The sequence below is a fragment of the Natator depressus genome, chromosome 14 (genome assembly GCF_965152275.1).
Source record: "Natator depressus isolate rNatDep1 chromosome 14, rNatDep2.hap1, whole genome shotgun sequence".
NCBI classification, from domain to species: domain Eukaryota; kingdom Metazoa; phylum Chordata; order Testudines; family Cheloniidae; genus Natator; species Natator depressus.
Genome location: NC_134247.1, coordinates 22,775,866 through 22,799,982, shown reverse-complemented (window position 1 = coordinate 22,799,982; position 24,117 = coordinate 22,775,866). Strand labels below are relative to the sequence as shown.

General features: G+C 43.4%; 2 protein-coding genes across 4 annotated transcripts in view; one reads left to right on the top strand and one right to left on the bottom strand.

Annotated features, from left to right (window-relative positions):
- Positions 1 to 24,117, top strand: part of NTN1 (netrin 1) — a 200,932-nt gene that overhangs the window by 19,145 nt on the left and 157,670 nt on the right. The gene's annotated exons all lie outside the window — the stretch shown is intronic.
- The window catches only part of STX8 (syntaxin 8), a 355,548-nt gene continuing 348,964 nt past the window's right edge, over positions 17,534 to 24,117 (bottom strand). The window contains exon 8 of the mRNA XM_074972030.1: positions 17,534 to 17,859. Within this exon, the coding sequence (XP_074828131.1) occupies positions 17,798 to 17,859 (62 nt within the window). The 3' untranslated portion in view covers positions 17,534 to 17,797. The remainder of the gene's footprint in view (positions 17,860 to 24,117) is intronic.

Sequence of the window (24,117 nt, the reverse complement as noted above, 5' to 3'; positions counted from 1 at the left end):
CAAAGCCAACACCTCTCAGGCTGCCACACCTTAGACGAAGATTAGGACAGGAAACACTTATACACTGTGATTACTAATAATCATTGCAATAATGACTAACATTTATTTGGTTCTTTAACACACAGAGTAAGTTCACTGCCCCAAAGAACTGACAGATTGGAGAGAATTTATGGTATGCGTATTAATCAATTTTAAGATTAATTTTATGCATATTTATTAAACTCATCAAAACATCTTTCCCTTTCTAGGTAGGTTTAGAAATGCCAAGCAGTATTATCTAGGAGAAAATGATAAGGGCTAGCAATCCCCCGGCCTCAGCCACAGTCCGGAAAGAACATACTGTAGTATCGCATAAATCGTTCAACATCAGGGCGTTACCTTTTCCTCTGAAAAATTCGCCACTGACATGTGGCTAGCAGAGTCTGTGTCTAGTACAGCACCCTGTGCCTCTTTTTGAGGCCTCTCTGTTATAGCACCCTGACATAAGGCTCTTGCACTCCCCCCCCCCCCGCCCCCATGTAATTAAATGCTTGGCACCTCACAGGGTCTGGGTGTATTCTCACATAGAAAAATGTCACAACAGACCAGGAGACATTTTAAATATAGAGGCTCAAATTGGGCCTCCATTTACACTTACACAATCCCACTGATTTTTACCTGGATTGTATGGGTGTGGCTGAGGGCAACATTTGGTTTAGATCTTTTTACCTGGGCTGCTTCCCAGCTGGCACGCCATGGGAGCGTGCATCCAGCTGTCCCTTGACCATGTCTCTTTTCACCCGTCCTCTCCTCCCTCACACCAATAGCTTTTCAGCTTCACTTCCAGGGCATGCGCCAGGGTATTCTCAGGGTTGTTCTGGGCATGGCCACGGAGGGTTCCTCATTGCTGTCTCAGCTCTGTTCCAACCATGAGAAACCGCTGGGCATACAACCATGCTTTTTCTGGCTCTGGCAAATCCCAACTCATTGGTCCTCTCTTTCCTATTGCCTAGACTTGGATACATTTGTTCTTAGGCTATAGCCTGTTGGGGGAGGAGGAAACCTAACAAACTCATGGGCTGTATTGGAACTGGCCCCCAGAATGCCAGTCCTAGCAGCCCTGGTGTAAGTGAGAAATCAGTCAAGATAAAGCCCTAAACTCCAGAAGCTTTTTCAAAGGAGGATCCCTGATAATTACAGAATATCCTGAGAGATGGTGTAACCCAGAAGCAGCTCACAAGCTGATGTTTCATTAGGGCCTACCCATAAAAAGCAGCATTTTTTTGTTCTCTCCACGGGCTGAAGAAGGACCTGAACCAAAACTCTGGATCTCTACTTCAGGAAAACTTTGGATCCATATCTGAAATTTGTGGCTCAGCCCCCTCTCTACTGATCATCACTGTTAACTTACAAACATTGTTCTCAGAGATTGGATGGCATTACTGGAAAGGCCAGTGGGCGAACACCAAAATACAAAAAGAGCTAAGTTTAATATCAGACTTTTCTAGGAAGACATGGAAAATCACTCTGCCTTAAATGGATAAGAACACCATTGGGAGGGATAGGACTTTCGCTTTCAAACTTTTTTCAGGGATATCGCTTATAATGGAATGTTAAAAATTAACACAGTGATTGAGGCTGATGGAATAGCTCACTCCCTCATTAAAAGCAGATGGCCTTGCTAAAGCAGTCAGTAGATTGATGGAATATAAGACCAGAAGGGATCTATTTGATCCTGATCTCTTGCATAACATAGGCCAAAGAGACATCTTCAGGGCCAGATTGTGACCATATGATTGGCCCTCAGCAAGGGGCAGTGGGTTGTTCAGCTGTCTCTGGAGCAGCATAGGGAATCACAGTGTCTGTGCCAGTTTCTCCACCGTTCCAGGGAGGTAGTGAACTGCAGTTGTATCTGGTGAGTTGCATGCTGCTTGATGCCCCAGCTGGCTAGCACTATTAGGTGGCAGAACAATGGAACTGCCCACTCCCTGCCCTCTCCTGCCTGCCTACACAGGGAGGGGCCATAGGTGTTTCTGATGTGAGTAGCCAGTGCCAGGCCCTTACATCCCCTTAATCCTTGCACCAATCAACATCAGGCAATGATTTGGCCCAAAGTTAGTTTGAATCCTGCCACTCCTGTTGGCCTTTAGGGGATTTGTAGTTGAGGACAAATTTTGCGAGCTGTATCAAGGACATTTTAGACTTCTCTTACACCCAAATGGAAAAATAGAGCAGAAAAGCGAGGTCCCAGGGACTGCTGTACACTCTTGTAGTTTTCAGGCCAACTTCAATAAATATCCAAAACTATCAGGAATTCGCTGAGCAATGGATGTCTCTGACATATAGATTTTATTGGAGATGATCTAAGTTTTGTGTGAGTCAAGTATCTCTGCTTCTAACCCACTAGGCATGAAATCTACAGCTGAGCAATTGCCAAAGCTAAGGGACAGGTGATCCGATGAGCTGTAAGAAAAGGTCTTGGGCCTTGTCCTCAGTCCCCTGTGAGGTAGGGCAGTGCACTGATGAGATGCGTGGGCAGAAAGGTGAGCTGGCACATTCCTCTTGGGATGTGAAATCACTGGGGAAGAAGTTTCATGCAAGCCTGTGAGATGCGCTTTCCCTTCCCCAGGGCAAAAACTGCGATGTTCTTCTGGTACAGTAGGAAGAACATGAGCTCATACACACACACACCTAGCGCTTATTGACTCACTGACTCACCAGCCAATATCTTCACCTTTAAGGGCTACCTGGTGAAGCCTACAAGCCCATCTGTAGGCTAGAGATTGAGTCATCAAACTGGAGCATGGGTACGTGATAGAGTAAATGGAGTTTGTTTGTCTTGTTTTAACAGTAAATTGATTCTTTTTTATCTGCATAAGGGAGATGTTGGGATGAGAAATCCGACTGTCACCCCTTGTTTGGTTGCCTCATGCACTGAGAAGTGAACAGGTTGATTTGTCTAAATCTGTGTCATAGCCAGAAAAGATCACCGCCAATTGCTCACATGCAGAGGTGTTAGCAGGACTTGACAGTTGCTGTCCCCAGATGAGAATTAGACATAGGAAGAAGACATGCACAGGGAAGTTAAGAAACAAGCTGTTTCAAAATTTCATAGGTTTATCACACTCTACAGTGTCCCCTACCTGCAGCGCATCTGGACTCTGATAATGAACCTAAGATTTCGTAAAGTGATGGTAGTTGTTCACGTTCCTGATTGTTCTCTGGTCACTATCTTTGCACATGTCTCTCCAATGAAACTGACAGCCACGTGGATGAAAGCATAGCTGAAAAGTCTCCCCAGTGTACCTGATGGTACTTCAAGAGCACTTATAAGCTTGTTATCCATGTGCCATATATATAAAAAGCCAGCACTACCAGGTGCTGAATGAATAATTTCAATCTGAATTTCCCTTCGACCAGTTAAGACTATTTGTGCATATCATAGTTCATACTGACTGATTGTTCAAAATATCTATTTTGGGCCCAGCCCTATTCCTATTGGATGCAATGAGTTTTTCCATTGACTTTAATGAGAACAGAATGTGGCCCTGTTAGGTTTAACAATTATGCAAGAAGAAAATGATATTTTACGAGACCACTCATTAATCATTTAACAAACATTAACAATCCCCAAGAAATGAAAATTAAACCAGTCTTTGGAGGTGAACTACAAAGCTTTAAACAAGTCTAAGATTCCCAACTCATCAACAGAGTCTATGCACAGACCTCAGAATTACAGATCAATACATTTTAAAATGAAATGGCTGGAAATCTCCTTGTGACCTGCCAAGTGTTGGGTTCAGAGTTCTGGGTTTTCTCTTAGCAACATGAAAAGCGGGACACTAGGACATGCTTATATAGAGCGGTGAAGGATCCAGAGGGAAGGGAAGATTCAGGGTGAGGGAGATGGAGCATAGGATCAAGTGAGGTTAGTAGTTAGGACAGGATAAGAGCAAGGTGTTGGGATGAAAGTCTGAGAGAGGAGAGATCTGAACGTATGTGGCTGAGGAGGAGGAGGAGAGGATGTTGGGAGGAGGTGAGGGGAGAGTTGGGAGAAAAGTGAAGGGCGAAACATGGCAGAACTGAGAGAGGGAGGGGACTAAGGGAGAAAGAGAGAAGGCTGGAGGAAGGAGCTAGAGCTGACAATCAGGCCATGGGGCTGTAAGCACTGGATTCGCTGAGGGAGGAGGAGTGAAGCTGCTTTGCTAGGAAGGGGGCAGTGGGGGAAGAGGAGTGGCTGGATTTGCAGTGCAGGTTTTCTGCATGGTCCCTAGATATCCTCCAGTGGCTCGGGAGAAGCAGTGAAAGAGGAGGATGCCAGGTGCAAGCCAGGGCTGTGGTTTGGATGCCCTGGGCTGGGGCAGAGGGAAAGTTGTTCCCTTTGGAGAAGAGACTGGAGCTGAGCGAGTCAGGGGGATGCAGCAGAGAATGCAGGGATGGCATTCCAAAGGCAAGGGTTCTAATCATGGCAGTGACAAGAAGATGGGTCCAAGCTGATGGGAGTGGGTAATGCTGAAGGAGAGGAGAAGATCTCCAGGTCACCTTTTTGTGTGTCTAGGAAGCAACTTACAATGTCACCAATGTGCCAAGACCTATATGTCAGCACCTGAGTACTACGGCGACTGCTGCTATATTAACACCTAGGACAGACAGATACGCTATTCACATTGCAGCTCTCCGTTGGAGACTGGGACAGGCCCAGCACAAATCAATCACTGTGCAGTAGCCAAATGGCTGAGAACCTCCTTGGGGCGTGAAGAAGGTGGAATGGTGCTGAGCTTTTTATAAGCCCTTGGTTATAGAACCATTGCTTGTGTTGGAAGGAATCTCCCTTGGCTCACTGAGTCCATCCTGCTGTATCACCACGGGATTGATTTCTATAACCCAGGACCATTCTTGATTGATGGAAGGGTGTCAAATCACTGTTCCTTCATTGCCGTAGACCTAATGTTAGTCTGTGTGGAGCTGGTCATTCACAAGAGCTTTTCTTTGGTGATGGCATTTTTTGTAATTATTTTAAACACACACACTCACACACACAACACACACACACATGCATCTAGTTTCCCAATTTTCTTAATAAAGTCCATCTTTACCTTTCTGCTATCTCTCCATTCAGAGGGCAAGTTCCCTTAAATGCCACCTATTTATTTTAACTTTGAAGTCAAGTACTGGATAGAACAATTGCTGGAGTGGACTCTAAGAGTTCTTCTTTCACCTGCCCAGTGGAATTGTCTTGGGTGGGACTGGGAGGGTATCTGATCAGCTCAGGTTGCCACCATGTTGGGTACATCTACACTGCAATAAAAACACCTGACACCAAGATTAGCCTCTATAGATGATGATATCCTCAGACAGTAGACAGATGTCAGACATCCTTGGTAATACTGCTAGATCCTTCAGTGAACATTGGGACCACTGACATGAGGTGACTGTGGCACCAGTCAGGGGCAGAAGGAATAGCTTTCAGAAGGTTTTGCTCGTTTCTGTCAGAGAGGTCCCAGAGGGAATGATGAGTGGCTGCTTTCCTTTCTGAGCCCTAAGCTGTGGAGTTCTATAGGGCCCAGGCTTGTCATCCCTGTTTCTCATTTATGTGAAATGGCTGGGGAAGGCTGAGAGGTGGTGAGAGCTGTACTGCCTTGGGTTCTGTCTTGCCTTTCCATCAGTGCTAGGTGTATCCCTTGCCTCACTCTCCTGATGTCTTGCAGAGGTAGGAGCCTGGGTGAAAGCCAGCTGGTGCAAGACCAGCCTGGGTAAGGCAGGGGTGACACTGACAGGGAAGTGGACATATTTTGAGTCTGTGATGGCTCCCTCCACTGAGGACATCAGCCCATCTATTGTCACAGTGGTTTCGGTCTCAGGGTCTAACTCATCTCTGCCCCTTGGTTTCCAGAATGCATCAATGATAGAAACACTTCTCTTTTCATCTTTGGTTGCCCATGATGTTGCACTCATTCCTCTCAGATACAGGCCTCGCCACATGTATCTATGCTGCTGCTAGACAGTTCTAAGCTGGACATTTGTGCCAGGATCTGCCTGCAGCTTGTCATGGAAGCTAGCACAGCTGCCTTCTGAGCAAGGTGAACCAGCAAGAGAATGTTACCCTTATGCTCTGCAATCTGAACTGGCTGCCAATCATCTTCTGAGTGAAATTCAAGGTGCTAGTTACCCTATCCAAAGCCCCAAGTTCCCCTCTCCCTCTGTGGTCCACCTATGATCAACTGGATCCCTTAAATCTTTGTGTCCCTTACATTAGAGATGTGATGAGTCTAACCAAAGACATGGGGTGCAGGCTGACAAACAGTAGGAAGAGGGTGAGCTGATGGAGGGCAGACACAATAGGTTTACGGAGTTATGCAGTTTAGGAGTGTGCGTAGCTCGCTGGTGCAGTTGATTTAAAAGAATTATTATTGTATGGGCACTTCATTATTTAAATGTAATAATAATAAATTAATAATTAATGCCACAGTTGCACTTAGAGGCCTCAACACAGACTTACAATTAAAATGAACAAGACAGCTCCTGTGATTCACGAAATGGACTGGGAATCAGGAGGTTTGGGTTCAGTTCCCTGTGAGGCCACAGACCCTGAGTGTGACCTGGTGCAAGGCACTTACGGTATGTTTACACTGCTAAAAAAAATAAAATCCTCCATGCTGACTCTCAAAGTCTGGGTCAGCTGACTCAGGCTTGCGCTACGGGGCTAAAAATAGTAGTGTAGCTGTTCCCTCTCCAGCTCTGAAACCTCACCCCTGCAGGGAGGTCTACACTGCTATTTTTAGCCCATTGCATGAGCCCTGCGAGGCCAAGTCATTTGACCCAGGCTCGGAGACTCACTGCCATGGGTTGTTTTTTTTTCCAGTGTAGATGTGCCCGTAATCTTTCTCTGTCTTAGTTCTCCTTGCTCACATGTAAGATCAGGGACTGTCTCCTACTCTGTGTTTGTGCAGCACCTGGCACAATGGGGCCCTGATCTCAGTTGGATCCTTTAGTGGCTACTGTCATAAAAATAATAACTGAAAGTCAGAAGGTACCTGAGCAGGTGAGCTTGTTTCAGAAGCCAGTTCACTGTGGTGGCTTTTACAGAGATATGGATATACTATATATGCAATAGGCAGTGATGAGAGGTGAGAGGAATGCAAGGAAACAATTATAGTGGAGGGAAAAGAGCTGCTTTTTAAAACGAAGTCAAATCTTGCACAACAAACATCCTGTGAAATTAGCTGATTAACCTGTTGAGCGTCATCCTCAGTCCCTGCCAAACCCAGCTTCCTTGCTTTCAAACCTTTGGCAAGAGGCTATTGTTTATTGGCATAATCGGATGCTGACATGAGAACCAGCAAGGCAGCTGCTCTGATTTTTGTCTTCCTCTTGTATTTGTGGCTATCCTGAGCCAGGCTGTTTCTTCTGTCTTTTCCCCCCTCTGCAGTAGGGAGTTGGTTCTGGTTAATGTTTGAGATTCTAATATGATTACCAAAAGTCTCATGAAATTAAATCACTTTGCTTCAAAGTGAAAAGGGACGGGGTGGGAGGTGGAGGGGAGGTGGAGAGGGTCTCTGGCAGGCAGGCAGAGATGAGCAGATATTGAAGGCAGACTGGCAGCAGGCATTGCACTTTGCACAATTGAGTTCCGACAGTGTGAAGACAAATACAAACAGCAGCTTGTGTTTGCACACAATGGCTCTGTGGACCAGGATCCCAGGCCCTTTACTTTACACCCTCCGATCCTGGGCAGAGAGTCACCCAAGGGTTGGAGAGAGGGAAACTGCTGAATATTTTGAAATAAATTGAACTGTGCAAACATTCCTTTGGAAAGCTCTTTGGAGCAGAGACCCAGCCAGTTGTAACCCAACGGCTGAAGTTTAAAGAGCGACTTTCACACTGAAGCAAAACTGGACAAAGGAGGATAAATGAAATGGCCTTATATGGGGTTTTGTTTGTTTGTTTTTGTAACTCAGCTAATACTTCAGCAGTCATTCTGGAATCTAGTGTTTTTCCTTCACAAAGACTTCTGCGCTGGAGTTGTAATTGGGGTTAGTGAAATGTCACAAGGTTCAGAGTTGGGTTTGGATAAGCACCTCAGAATTTGGATGCTGGAAGCTTTTGAGTCTGAGAAACTGGGCTACAGCATGCTTTCTTGCTGGATTCCAGGCCCTTCTGCATCTGGTCTGAGCCAGTGGTGGTGTGAGAACAACCAGTTCATGGGCTATTTCAGCACTGTCATAACAGGTCCAGAACATGGAAGTGAAAACTTGGACACAAAAATTGACAAAACCTTAAAAATATTGGTCCAGATCTTTGGCTGGCAAATCGGCACAGCCCTATTGACTTCAATGAATGCAGTATGGTGCAGCACTGCCATGAACACAGGACTGGAATCAAGACTTCCTGGATTCTAATGTCAATTTTGCTCCAGCTTTGCTCATTTTTAGAACTGAGCAAATAATTTTTTTTTCAGAGTAAGTTTGATTCAAGCTGAAACTGAATTTTTTCTGTTTTATTCACTGAAATGTGAAACCAGAACAATTTCATTTGGGTCGAACGAAACCTTTTAAACACCATTTTGAAAAAAGTCAATTTAAAATGTAATGTTGAAATGATTTATTTCAAAAATGTCAAAACAAATTGTTTCCCCATTTTTTCTTTTGGGCTGAAACTATTCGCCAGATTCAACCCAAATTTGCAAACAGTTTCAGTGCCCTTAAAAATCCATTTTTTTTGGCAAATTTACTATTTTCCAAAATACTTTCATCCAGCTCTAAACACTTTGTAGCCCTGGACAAGCCAGTTCTGGGTTGCTTTTTAGAGGTGCTGAAACTCTTACGGAGTTCAGTGGAAATTGTGTGCATAGAGCACTTCTGAAAAGCTGGCCACTTTTCCTTAGCATGGATTTAGGGGCTAAACTTCAGACACTCAAGTGTGAAAATTTTGACCTTCTCTGGGCTTCAGCTGTCCTAACTGCAAAGTGGGGCTAATACTTCCCGTCCTCACAGGGCTGCCAGGACAATTTAGTTCATATCTGTAGAGTGCTTTGAAACTGCAAAGAGTTAAACATCATTAGCAATGGGTCATTATTCAGGTGTTTTCTTTCCAACTGGATGCATCCACCTCTAGACATGGCCTTGTGTTCATGAGACGTAGGCTTTAATCCTGCTTTATGCTATGTGCTGGAGGAACTCTACAGTCACATGAAGCTTCTGTTGTCTTCAATAATGTAGCATCAGGACCTTATTCTGTTGTGAAAATGACTGTGATAAGCAGAGCGTGGTGAATTGTATCTTTAAATAATCTACAACTGTTCATTAGAATTTTAAAGCAAATTGGCTTCAGCTGAGTTTGTGCCACTCTTAAGTCCACTTTCCACCAATATTCTAGTCAAAGAGTTTAGTGGCAACAAGATTTCTCCCAAGTGGGCAGCAGTCATTGAAAAAAAATGGCTGCTTAATAATCAGATTTAAAATAATTAGAGCTAATTAAATAGTTGAAAATTTTAAAACCATAAATATAACACCCAGTTATAACTTTGCTTCACGTTATTTGTATTTCACAAGCATGTGGACAATCACCAGATGGTCACAAAAATGTTTATGAGATCAGAAATTTTCATCAATGATGATTCATCCAAACATCAGCGCCCAAAAGTGCTTTGTTTGCGCTGTGTTGGTCTCCTGTTTAAAAAAATTTGATCAGCCGATCAAGAAACAAAAACAATATCATGTGACTTGGGTGACCTATGACACACAACAAATAATGACTAGAGAATAGCTGAAGTGAAAACATTGTGAACAGCCCGTAAACCAAAAACGATTCATCCAAATTATCTAGTAAATCTTTATAGATATTGAATCCGTTATCCAAAGAGAATCAGGACTGGCTCATGAATTATTTACTAACCAAAGAAGGCCAAATGCAGAATGAGTATAATTTTATAACAGAGAGTTTAACCAATATGGATGAGTTTAATGTCTGTAAAATATATATTATAGTGTCATTATAGCAAAGACTGAGACCTGGATTTGGAGTTTGCACTGGGCCAGATTCTTATTTCCACTAAGGCTCCTTTGCACCACCAAGGCAGTGCTAAAGAGACTTACAGTGGGAGTAAATTTGTGGTTAATTTATTTGCAATGAATAGTACGACAGCTTGACCCAAGTCATGGTTGAAAAGGTCGGCATGTTGATTAGTGGCAGCAAGACATCCCACATCCCGTAGGTGTTACATTAGATTGTCTAATACAGATACTTGGGATCCAATTCTGGACTCGCTTGAATGGAGCCTTGATTGGAGAGTCATTTAGTATCTGTTGAGTATTCATGAAAAGAACTGAGGAGACCATGTAATGCTTTGCATGTAGGCAGCAAGTTTCCTGCTATAGCTGGTGTGAATACTCAGTAACAGCTGGTCCATAGGAGTCCGAGTTTGGTAAATTTCAGATCGTGCTTGAGCAATCTGGCTTTAGACTGAACATTTATTTCAGATTTATGTTATTTGGTGTTTTCCCCTGATGCTTTAGGGCAGATGGAGTTTCCATGATGGGGAGAACTTTACCAGATGTTTCTGAGTCAATATCAATGATTGTGATAAATGTACATGCTTCTAACCTTGCTGTAAAGTTACAGCTTTTACATGCACTATGTCAGCAAATTAACATTTTCAATGAAGGAGACTTTAGCATGGCACTCAGCCATTTTTAAAGGAGTTTTCATAGATCACACCACATTTATTTTAAACAGCTTACAAAATAACTGTACTCTAACCATTGTTCAGACTCTTCCAGATATTTCACTACCTGCTCCTGACAAGCTGGGAAATGTAAAATTTAACACAGCACAGTAGCTTGGGGTGAAAGTTGCAAAGCAGCATAAAGTCAGAGTCAGTGGGGCCTGGAGATGCAGCACTTCTACAGACATAGGATGTATAGAACATGTAGGTCAGCTGAGCCTTCTGCAAACTGCCCAGGGAAAGAAAGAAAGAAAGAAAACACACTGGTTTTTCTCTTTTAGCTAACATAGAACTTGATGTCCAGAGGCTCTGAGCACCCACAGCTTCCTCTGGCTTCAGCTGCACTTGTGGGTGCTCAGCACCTGTGAAAATCAGGCCCAGAGGGTTTGATTCTGCTCCCAATGAGATCAGTAGCAAAGTTTCCATCGCCTTCAGTAGGAGATGGCTCGGGCCCATAGTCTCTGAAATGCTTCTGAAGAAAGGCTAAGTGAGATTGAGCCAGCCTGAACACTGATCGTGTTTGGGATAGTTGGAAGAGAAATGTGCTGAAATGTGAGGTCATTGGCCTTGTGTAAGTGTTGAAACTATTCCTGTGCTAGACCAGCAGCTTTCTTAACAATTGCTAGCTAGTGGGGTCTTAACGCATGCCCAGCAAGCCTTGGGATTAGAAACAGGTTTGCAGGATTGTTAATGAGAGAACTGCAGCATGGGGCTGGTCGTGTTGGAGCAGTATCACTCTGTTTCCTTAAAAAACAAAATGCAGTCCAGGCCACAGTTTAGTGGATTTCCAGCGTATTCTAAAATCTTCCCTCTCGCCTGGATCTGAGAAGCAGAATAACCACACGTTCATTGCTGGTGAAAGATCCCTTGTTAGTTGCATTGTGTTTGGACAGCGTCGGCGAACTGGAAAAAGGATGTGTATACACTGATACATAGATATTTGCTAGTTAAAATAATGCAGAGGTCACCAGTCAGGAGTGCACTGCCCTGCTAAAGTGTGGGAAAGAGCAAAAGAACAGAGAGACTCACAGTGAGGACTTGAGAAGAGTTGCTAGCTATAAAGGAGCTGGCTCACGGGGCTCAGGGCTTCATTGCCCTGACAATATTAAGCATTCGGACTGTATTCTTTGTGTGATTCTGCAGATATAATCACTGCAGCTTCACTGCAGGAAAGCCATATTCATAAGTTCCCTATTAATGGGGGAAATGTAGAGCAAACATGTAGAAAAGAAGAAGCAAACATTCCTTTTTTGGCTTCTTGTTTTTTTATTGCAGCAAAATGTGCATTAATTGGAACAAGATTTTCATTCAGAGTTGCATTTCTGCAGGATACGTCAGGAACCAGGAAACATGCTTTGGGGGCCTTCAGTTATGAGTATATGTAACGAAGGGCAAATTCTAGTTCCAGTTTCAATACCATAGCCCATAGGTTCACCTTTTTTCTTGTAATTTTCAGTGTAATTATACAGCACTGAAGGCTAATTAGATCTGGCTTCTCATGGGCAAATTAACATTATTGGTTTAATGCCAACCGCACACTCAGCACTGTGCAAACGTATAAAGAGATCCAGGGCCAGATCAAAACCTGTATATAATGGTGACAATCCAGAGTCACTCCAGCTAATTTCAGGGTGGTGGGTCCCGATTTATACCACTGTAGCTGAGATCAACCTCTAGCCCACAGTTCCTTCCCCAGCTAGCAATTTAGTACAAACATTCACTCACCATTTAGACACACCAAGTACTTGTAGGAGTTCCAACTGGTGAAGGAATCCAGAGGCCACTTTTGAAAGGCTCAGCAGAAGAACCTGTAATGCTTATCAAAGATAAGAATATAAGAATGGCCATATTGGGTCAGAGTAATGGTCCATCTAGCCCAGTATCCTGTCTTCTGACAATGGCCAGTGCCAGATGCTTCAGAGGGAATGGACAGAACAGGGCAGTTATCAAGTGAGCCATCCACTGTCGTCCAGTCCCGGCTTCTGGCAGTCAGAGCTTATACAGATACTCAGAGCATGAGGTTGTGTTCCTGACCATCTTGTCTAATAGCAAGTTTATCTAATTCTTTTGAACCCAGTTATACTTTTGGCCTTCAAAACATCCCCTGGCAAGGAGTTCCACAGGTTGACTGTGCGTCATGTGAAGAAATACTTCCTTATATTTGTTTTAAACCTGCTGCCTATTAATTTAATTGGGTGACCCCTGGTTCTTGTGTTCTGTGAAGGAGTAAATAAGTTTCAACAGAGAATAATCAAAGACGTCAGCCTAGTGGATAAACAAGCCAGCTCCTGTATCTAACGTACTGTATTCAAATCTACCTCAAGTTGTACTTATGGTTGTTCAAATTACTTGTAACTTTTCCTTCTGCGCAGTTATAGATGTGTTCATTTTTACCCTGATTTTAACATCAGACTCATATTTCAGCTACGAATATTATCTAATCCCAAATAGTTCAAATACTGGAGGTGATGGGTAGGGAGTCAAGGCTCCAAAGAAAGAATAGCCATGTAAGGATATGAGGTCTGTAAAACTAGCCAGTTTGGAAAGAGGCTATCCATTTAGATGGACAATTTAAACTAAACATTAGTTCCTCTTCCCCAATTCACAGCTCCTATATAGTAGCCATGTTTAACTTGACCATTTCAAGGATTAGCCTTTTCTAATGTGGCTGCTTTTATAGAGATTACAGCATTGTTAAAGGTTCTTCATTTTCAGTTTCTATTGATTTTTACTGAAAATTTCCCGGGTTCTACAAAGGCCATTATTCGGTTTTTATCAATTTTCACCTGAATTTTGGAAGTGCAGGAACTTCCTGGACCTGGCTCTTCTCTCCAGAAGGAGAGATGGCAGCTAGGTAACCTTGGCAGTACAGATTGTCCTCCCATCCCCCAATATTAGCCCCAATATTTACCCAGAGAACTGTTAATTTTTGCACCGATTTTCAGCTGTTTTAAAATTAAAATTTAAATTTAAAATACTGATAAATTTCCCGGACATTTTAAAGAAACTAAAAACCAAAAACATGATTGTTGTTTCGCTCCAGTGTTCATCAGATCACTTGGGTTTAAAAAAAAATTTGGCATGGGAAACATTTTGGGTCAGATTATATGTACAGAGAAACCAAGAGGGATGAGAAGACTGAAGGGGCTTCTTGCTTATATCTGACTACATATGTCCACTGACTTCAATGGGCTCTAGGTCAGGCCCTTATTCCTACTATTCAGTTATTATTTATTATTTGTATTCCTATAATGCCTAGAAGCACCTGCTGAGATCAGGGCCCTATTGTGCTAGGCACCTCACAGACATAGATGAACTGGCTGTTTTTCCTCATAGTAAATATAATTAGATTTGAGATAGTCTATGAAGTCATAAACATGGGCCAAATAAGGATCAGTAAAGGTGGATGCATTTAGGAAGAGTGTGTCTGGCAGGACCGACCCACCAGTACAGTGTGGTACCATTCCTGTAAACCCCACTTTCAGGAGATGGTTCTTCAGGAGAGAACATGATAGCACAGATGTTTAAATGTCTAATAGCTGTATGTATATGTAGGGCCTGATTCTCCTCTTATTGACACCAGTGAAAATCAGGGAGTCTTCTTCTGGCATTAGCATCTGATGGTACAAACAATGAATTAGATGTTGTGTAAGTGATGTAGCCGTTGTCACGGCAGCATCATTGGAGATGTCAAGTACATCCATCCACTATCAAGATACTAAAGAGGGCAGTCCATAACAAGATAGCTGTTTGTTGTTGAGCTCACAGGGCGCGCCAGAAGCCCCAGTGGTAAAGCTGTGAGTTAAACCACCCTGTGACCACAATGTATCCTATTGTAAGACAGAAGGATCTTTAGGTTCATGGGGTTGTTCTAAGGAGCATGCAAGAGCTGATCCAGAGAGATGAGGGGATGCAGGTCTGAGTTGTCTATCTACCAAGAAATGCGCCGTCAATCCAAAATATAGTCCCGCACCGCGGGGTGCCATTCTTTCTTAGAAAGGTCATGTCTGATGTACAGTCTGAGAGGCTCAACTATTTCAGAAAGGGTGGGGGAAATTGACTTTAGCTGGCGTTTCTGATGTGGCTTTGAGATGAAATTGTGAAGCAAGATGTCTTGCTATTTGGCTGCACACATAATGTGGCCAGGACCGTGCCCTCAGGGAGTGATGATATTGAACTCAGTGGAGTCACACTGCTGCAAACAACAGGAGACTTGTGCCCATACAGCTGCAGAGACACGCACAGGTGTGCTACAAGCATACACACACGTAGTACACCTGCATCAGAAAAAGCTGAAACCTGTGGAAACCAGTGTCAGTTCCAGAAATACCACCTCTTAGAGTTGGAAGTGGGACTTCCAGCCATGATGTCACAAAATATCAGCCAATCAGTTTCTTTGCATATTGTCATGTCATTCCTAGGTATAACCCATATTGTTGGTCCTGTTCCAGGAGTGCTTGTGAGCTTCTGGTCAAGCAATAAAGAAGAGGGCTGTAGGGAAGCTGTGCCCCAGCTGGGCCATGTGTATGGTGGGACAGATGGTGTATCACGGGAGACCATTAGCAGATTCCTCCAGCTGGACTCATTGGGCCAAATTCAGCACTTATGGAAGTCCAGTGAAATCAGTGAAGATACACCAGGGTAATTTTTGGCCCTTTTTATGTATGCCTGGCCACCGGTGTTTCTAAAGCCCCAGCTCCTGGAGTCATAGGATCACATGAGAATCTCAACATTTTTTTAAAAAATAGTACGTTTCTAGCCCTCATGGATGTGGAGAAAAGCTTGAAAATGTGACTTCTTAGATGTTCAAAAACAAGGTGCAAATAAAGACAGCCCACATTTTATATATTTTTTAAAAATCTGATGATACATAAGCCAACCTTCTGATTTTGCTGCGGGAAGGTTAACTTGTGATTTTTTTAACACTGTATCATCATCGAACATGCATAGTCTAAGGCTCGTTGTGTCAGCCTGACTTGGTTGATGGCATCGCGCCAGACATTGTGTTATGAAGTTCTCAGATCTGGCTCAATCCTGCGAATCCACTGGGTGGCCCTACGGGTGACACCAGGTGGGGTCTGGGCATGCACCCCTTCTCACGTTGATGGGGAGTTTGAGAGCACTGTGTGTTGGGATGCTTTTGCCCATCTGGTGATATGGCTGGAGAGCATGCTATGCCAATATAGAGAGCGTGCTCTTTGTGAGCTTGTGACATTTTGCACTAAGTCAAACTACTTTATGCTCAGGATTTGGCTCTGACTGCGCATATAGAATGCCTCTAGCCACTCCAAGTCACTTTAACACTTGGGGTTGGCAATACCGTCGTTAACTGGTTTTCTAACATTTGATAGGACTGTTGGTAGAACTCTCCATTTTCCAGCAGAAATGGACAATACATCTTCTGTGAATGATTGACTGTTACTGCCCCGGAAACAGACAATGGGGAAACAGCTGGTACAAAATGAACAAGCTTCCAGGCTTTCCAGCCTCTGAAACATTCTCCTGAGAGTTTAATTTTTGGGAAGCTTTAACATCACAAGCTTACCCAGCGCTGAAAGAAAGGTCAGCTAATCCCTCACAATGTCTGAATGAATTCAGGCCCAGAAGTGAGATTACTCAAAGCGGATGGGGAGGATGGGAAAGCTGCATGGAAACATAGTCAGTCCTGTTTTCTAAAGAAATGGACCTTTTATTTCAGTTTTCTTCCCTTGGGAGGTGGGAAGGGGAGCAAAGTCCAAAGCACCCAACTCCCCTCCCCCACCAGCAACAGACCTAGAATCCCAAACGCAGTCCCAACAAGATTACATGGAGAGAAGCCCCATCAGAAGAGCCAAGCAAGAGGCTGGCTCCAAGGGCGGGGGTGGAGGGGACTAGAGGGGCCAGCAATGAATTCAGATTCCCCGGGCATGCAGCTCAGATGCAGTATGAATGTCATTATCAAACTCCCTGATCTGTTTCTTCCATCACTTCTTGTCTTAATCCTTTAGCCAGGTTTGAAGAGAGGAAGGGTAACCTCACCTCCCTTGTTTGTATCCTTTGTGGATTGGGTTCAGTGGTTTATCAAATTGGACAGGGGGCCATATGTTTATCTAGTGAATTTAAATCAATGTAACTCTGTTGAAGTCCGTGCTGATTTATAGTGGTTGAGGATGTTGCCCACAGTTTTTAAGGACACAGAGAGAATGTGGCAGTGGATCCTGAGAAGTAACCCAGGTGTTAGCCATCTAGGGGCAAGTCGAGAGAGCAATCAGTTTGGAACTTTTCTGTTACAAATATCTTTTTACCCTGACTACTTCAGATGGTTTTTAGTGGGCACCCCAGGAAAAGGTGAGAACAAGGAGGAGAAATCCTCAAGAACAGCCCCCCCTCTCTCCCCAGCACACACTCCACTCTCTTCTCCGCTCAGCATCCATCTGCAGAGCATGAGAATGGGATTTGTGCCTTCTGGGAATCCGAGCCATGAGAACGGTCCAGCACAGTGCGGACAGAGGCAGCCAGCTCTATTATGCACGGCACCCACAATCCATTGTGAACCCTGGGGTGATGACATGACAGCGCCACTAAGGACTCTCTTTTCTTCTGCAAATCAACTGTCCTCCTCAATGCTGGAAGAGCAGAGCCCCATTGAATGAGGGAGAGAAGCGGACCCCCAGGGTGTGGATGCACGATGGATGAGCCATGGTAACCTGGCTACAAGTGTGACAACACAGACACCCAACCCTCAAGGGTTCCTGCCAGGCTCCGAATTCTCCCCGGATTGGGTATTCAGGCCACAGGGTTTTTCTCTATTGACCTTGGAACAGTGTTCTGCATGGGAGAATTTTCTTTCTTTCTTTCTTTCTTTCTTTCTTTCTTTCTTTCTTTCTTTCTTTCTTTCTTTCTTTCTTTCTTTCTCTGCAGAATCTGCAGAATCAAGTGTTTGCAGTTGAAAACTTTTGCTACCCACCAGCAAACAATTAATTCAGTCTGCTGCCATTTGGCCAATGGCAGGCCGGATTTGAAATTCTCAGTGCCCAGTGGACAGCCGAGGAAAAGCTTATCCAGACACCTCTGTGATGATTCAGGTCCCAATAAGGATAGATTGTCCTGGAGCCATTAGCAGGGTAACACCTGCATCATTACATTCCCTGTGCTCTTGAAGTCATTCCTTTGGGTACCTGCAGAAACAAAGATGAGTAGAATCATGTTCTGGCAAATCAGCCATGGGGATACCCCTTGGGGAAAAGGTCCCGTAGATCTGAATAGGAATGAAACCAATAGAGTTCTATAGGAATCACTCTAAAATCAGACCCTTCTGTAGGTTTTTACAGCTGTCCGATAGAATTCTGTGGCAGAGATTTACATTTTCTATTCTACTTTGTGTACACATTGATGAATTTGTGAAGTGCTCAGATACCACGGAGTCTAGACAGACAGATATTTGATTGCATAGGAAGTTTTCAAAAGTCCACAGAAAGCTTACATTTGATAGGAATTTTCCATAAGGGATGCCTATATGAGCCTGACAGCTGATCTCTGCTTAATGCCCTAGAGGACAGAGAAAATCTCCCTAAACCCTTGCTAATTTCCCTTGCAGGGAAAGTTCCTTCCAGATGCGAATCTGATGTTTAGCTCAACCCTGCACTTGTGAGCAAGAATCAATATGGTTAAGCATTTTAATAACATTTGCGTTGATAGGAAAATATTTTGTTTGTTTATAATATATATGTAATATACTATGTTATATATTTACAGTTCTTAATTATATTGCAGGTTTCATCCAGAGAATTCAAAAGGGCTTTATAGACTTGACAAATTGATACACAAACTATAGACAAGAATAATTTAATCTCAGCCACTGGAATGCAGCCACCTGTGAGGTGGAACATGGCAGCTGTGTAATAATACAAAGCAATGCCATGTGATAGTTTAGGGCAGGAATTGAAGTGCAGGTTTTTTCCAAGCAATGAATTTACACTGATTGAAATACAGAATCCCTGGCATCACTATGACCTTTCAAAAAACCCGCACAGTTGGGTGGTGGTGTTCCCAGGAGGACTAACACATTCCACGGAAGTTGTCAGGTAATTTCTGAGAGAAGATGGGGGGGCTACCTTTTTGGGAAATGCCTTTGACCTGATTCCTGTGATTTTCTAACCCAAATCCATGATTAACAATGCAACATGGCTTTACAGATATTAAAGCACGAAATCTTACTGCACAGGTCATACATAATATTCCCATTTTACAGATGGGGAAACCGAGGCATGGAGTAGGGGGTGGGACTTGCCCCCAAAGAATGGCAGTTCCCATTCCACTATGTAAGCCACTAGAAACCGTGGGCCTGATTCTCCTCTCATTACACTGGTTGTGCACTAGTGTAATTCTGACTCCTGATTTACACCCATGGATGCGAGATGAGAACTGGGCTCCCGAGCTCTATATCATGTGGTATTAAAACTACGGTTCAGGTGCAGGGTATTTCCTGGGGATTCCTGTCCAGCTAGGGGGAGCTGATGACCTAAGAGGCAGTGAAAGGTCCACAGGAGGCACTTACAGACTTTTAAAAATCTAACCCCAAGTGACTAAGGTACTTCTGAAACTTTTACCCATTATTCGTAAGGTGAGAATGAGACAGCAGCTCTGAAAGAGTAGGTGTACAGTGTTTGTTCCTCTTGTATTTGCTGGGACCGTGAGGTTATTAAATAATATCCTAAACTTGTCTACATCAGAACGTCTCTTTTCTCATGCTGTCCAGTCACCTCACTTTGTTAGTTCCTCAAGCTCCTCTCCATCCTCTCCGCTCTTGCTCGCACTAAACTTGAGGTCCCTTCCAACCCTGATATTCTATGATTCTATGACTCTATATTATTGTTTCATCAACAAATGTTGCCTCAAGCTATCTAGCCCTTCTCCAGATCATTAATCATACTGAGTGCCATTGGTCCCTGTGCTAGTTAATTAGTAAATTACTGACTAATTAGCTAATTCATGTTTGCAAAGTGCTTTGAAAATAGAGAAAAGTGCTATGTATTCTTATTAGTTATTACTGAGGCCTGGCTAGCCTACTGTTAACCTCTCTGCATGCCAATCATTGGCCATTTAGTCATACCCTTTCTTTCTGCTCTCTGAATCAAATGTTCATCTACAAAGGGACTTTGCCTCTTACTCTGTGGCTATGAAGTTTCCTTAATAGATTTTTGTGCAGAACTTTATCAAACTCTTTGGAAAGTCTGGATTATTTATATCCCCTGGCTCACATTCATCCACTTCTTTGTTAGCTTTTTCAGAACAATCTGACAGGTTAGAGAGGTAGGATTTATCCTTACAATAGTACACACAGCTCCACAGTATATCTCAAATCTCACCTGCAGCAACCCCGCTACTATTCCAATCTTGCACCCCTCAAAAAATGGATGATATCCTGACTTGCATCACCCGTGGTCCCCACTGGCCATTCCAGCCCCTGACATGGCTCTGCCATGGGTCCCAATCCTGACCTGTATCACTGATGTTTTGCTAGTCCTGGGACTTTACCAATCCTGTGATTTGTATAAATGGTTCCTTAATTTTGTAGTGTCTGCAGGCAGGGATTAAGATAAAACCCTAAATTCACTTTCACTTCACCATCTAGTGGCCTCCTTGATATGAGCGAACAGCTCGTCGGCTGTTTGTATATGCTAGGTTACATGTGTTTTAATAATCCATTCTCCTGAAGTCAGATCTCAAAAGCTGTGGATTCAGCAAATGCAAACCAGCAAAGCCCCATAGATTTCTGTGATGCTGAAAGTAGGCACTTCCCAGCCTCTCTCTGGGTGAGTAGGAGCCATAATCACAGACAGAGCAGTGGGCGCCAGGAAAGAGTAACTGGTCAGTTAGAAGGCTTCCAAAGGAGTCCCTTTCAGCCCTCCTTGTCTGGAGCATGAGAGTTAAGACACTGCAGGGAGGGCCAGAGATGGGAGATAAAGAGGTTACAGATAAGGGAGGTGGTTGGAATCCATCTCTGGGCTGGGCAGGAGGAGAGTAGAGGACTCCAGTGCGGTGGAGAAGAGAAACCACATTCCAAAGTCTCCAGCTATTAGAGTACGTGAAGAAAGTTCATTCACTTGGGAAGATCTTGGCATCTCTAATGCATCAACACGTAGAATTCTCTGGGGACTTTCATAGTTCATAAAAATGTCATCAGCTCATAAAGCAATGTCATGATGAGCCCCAGTCATCTCTTATCGCCGTTCAATCCAAACAGGTCTTTTGGCACCAGATGAATAAATAAGACACCCTCCCCCATTTTTACAATTGTATTAAGAGACAGACCAGCTTCTGGCACCAAGGAGACAACAAGCTATAACTATCACCCAGCCGCCTTATGAGCTGGGGTGCTGGAGCTCCCCCACTCCCGCAGAGCTGGCTGATAGAGCATTTGGCTAAGCAGAGGAGCAATACATGCATATCTCTCTAGAATTTGGCCATTTTATTGCTGTTAGGTTTATGATAGCACCTGGTGGCCTCAAATGAGATGGGAGCCCCATTGTCCTAGGCACTGCACAGACACATAGCAGGCCTCCCCCTTACGGTATACCTGGACTGGATAACAAATGTTAAAATTACAGCTGCCTTGTCTACACTGTGATTTTAACACAGGTTAACTAACTCATGTTAAAAAGACACCATTTCCCAAGTGAAGACATGGCCACAGAGACTAAGGGCCTCATTCTCAGTTGCCCTGCACCTTTGTATCATTTACATCAGAGCAAAGGGTGTGTAAGACACTGCCATTCTGAGCTGGCAAGATTTGACACCGACTACGTAAGTTGCAGGACAATGGAGAACTGGGCATTAAGACTTGCCTGAGGTTATATAGTGAGTCTGTAGCAGAAGCAGAAATTGAACTCTGAACACTTGAACACCAGTCCAATACCCACAAGACCAGCCTTCCTTCCACTTTGTCCACCACACTTCATTGGCAGAAAACTCCTGAGAGCTCAGCTTCCTCTGTAATTGTCCTACCTTTTCCCACTATTTCTGGGGCAAGTCAGCAGGCTCTGCAATGTTCCCACCAGTGCTAGTCAGCTTGCTTTGCTTCTTGACGTAGCTACTAGCTTTCAAGCAACTGGCCACCCTCCTAAACATCTCTGCCTCTCTCTGCAGTGGGACAATGAAAACTTGTTCCCTTTATAGGATGTGACTTCCAGGCCCACTACTCAGCAGATCAATTCAATAGTGTGGCTGCAGTGCCACAAGTCATGATTTCCTTCCTTCCTTCCTTTCCATTCAAGGCTATGCATTTCCATTCAGATGAAGCGCCTGCAAAATCTCTTTATTAAAAAGAGAGAGAGGATGAAGAACTCTGGAAAGGAGCAGAGCAAAGAGACAAACGCATCTGCACCTGGGAAATGTCATGGTTTGTTTTTCAACTTAAAATGGGCAAAGTGACAATAGCTCAGCGGGGGCGTAAACAGGGGGGAATTGTGCAGATTTATAGCTCAAGATCCTCAGGCTGAGCCAAGTATTCCGCCTAACATTAATTTTATGATTGAGATGAAATGCAGAACCTTGAAAACAGGGTTCCTATTAGAATAGAAAAGCTAGAAGACCTGGAATGAGGGAATATCCTGCCACGTAGAGCCACTTGGCTTAGAACATTCCTGTCAAGGGAAAGTGGACACAGTTGGAGTCTAGAGATGGACCCCAAGAAGGACCACAAAACCTAAATACTTCCAAGCTTCAGGGATGTCTAGAAGTAGATCTGAGTCCCTTGGCTCAGGCTTGTCTCTATAAGAAGCTCATCAGTTTCACTCAAAGGGCTTCATGTTCTTCAGGTCCACATTAGGTTTGCACACCTGAGTTCCATTTCCAAGTTCACATTCAAATGAAGTTTTGGGTGCAATCCAAAGGTTTTAGCCAGTCTAACTGGAAACAGAAAGTGCAAAACTCTGACCCTTTAACTCTGGTTTTGGTAGATATAGGTTGAAGTAGCTTCCCTTTAGGATTGCCTCAGTACCCGTGGTATATCAAATCACCATGTTCCAGATCTGGATGGCTGGAGATAATTGTTAATACTCTGCTGGATGCAAATATTTAACAACACAGCGATAAACTGCAATGTCCAGCAGCATACCAAAGCAAAGAAACTTAAATCAAATGGGAACAAATACCCAATCAGGCTAAATTAGATTAGTTATTTAGGACACATACTTAGTAACACAAAGAGTTTGTCTCAGCAGAAGAAATGCAGGAACAATTGTACAAATGGTAAGATCCCAGAACAAGGAGGCTTGAGCGGATTCATGGGCATGTTAACATATTTAAGCAAATTCGCCCTTCATTTGTTTTTAAAGTGGCACCCAGAATACTGCCTGAGGGCAACACAGGCAATACAGGTTTAGGATAATTTGCAAGAAATAAGATCTTGGAAAGTAAAATGTTGTCACAAAATATCACAAAACTGATTGGAGGCCTCCTTCTAGAAGATGATGGCTTGCATTCATGTGCTTCCAAACCACTGACTGGAACACACCACAACCATGTTCAGACGGAAGAAGAAATGCAGACCGTTATTTCAGTGAGCAGTTTTATGGATGTTTATGGCAGAAATTGGTTGTGGTAGAAACCGACCAAGGGTGAAATCCTGGCCTTATTGAAATCAATGGGAATTTTGCCACTGAATTCAATGGAGCCAGGATTTTACCCCATAAGTTTATAGAAGCCATATTACAAAAGCCATTGAGCAAAGCAGCAGGAGACTCAAGCAATTATGACTAAAGAACTGCCCATTTTCAAAACAAAATATGAAGAATTAAAATGAGAAACCACAACACAACACAACCTTACATGAATTTGAGGAAGTAATGCTAGATGGATAACAGGAAAATCCCAGACATTTCCAAATATAAAATATTTTTGGGACTATTGAGATCAAATTGCTACACTGGATGGATTCTGTGCAAATGATATTGCGTCATAATATTGCACCAACATAAACTCAGAAGGTCTAAGCATAATCCATAGTACCTATCTAGGTAGTAAGCAGTTTAAGAACAGAGCCTGAGCTATTCTATTCTAGCCATGTGTGAATGCTACCATTGAAGATCTAAGTGTGAAATCTGCAATAAATATAGGTTTCAGAGTAGCAGCCGTGTTAGTCTGTATTCGCAAAAAGACAAGGAGGACTTGTGGCACCTTAGAGACTAACCAATTTATTTGAGCATGAGCTTTCATGAGCTACAGCACTGAATGCATCCGATGAAGTCAGCTGTAGCTCACGAAAGCTTATGCTCAAATAAATTGGTTAGTCTCTAAGGTGCCACAAGTACTCCTTTTCTTTTTGCAATAAATATAGGCAATAGGACACAAAAGAACCACTGAAACCTCAGGAGATTCCCAGCTGTCATTGGTATAAGTTGGGTGCAGATTTATTTGATCTAAATGGGAAAATT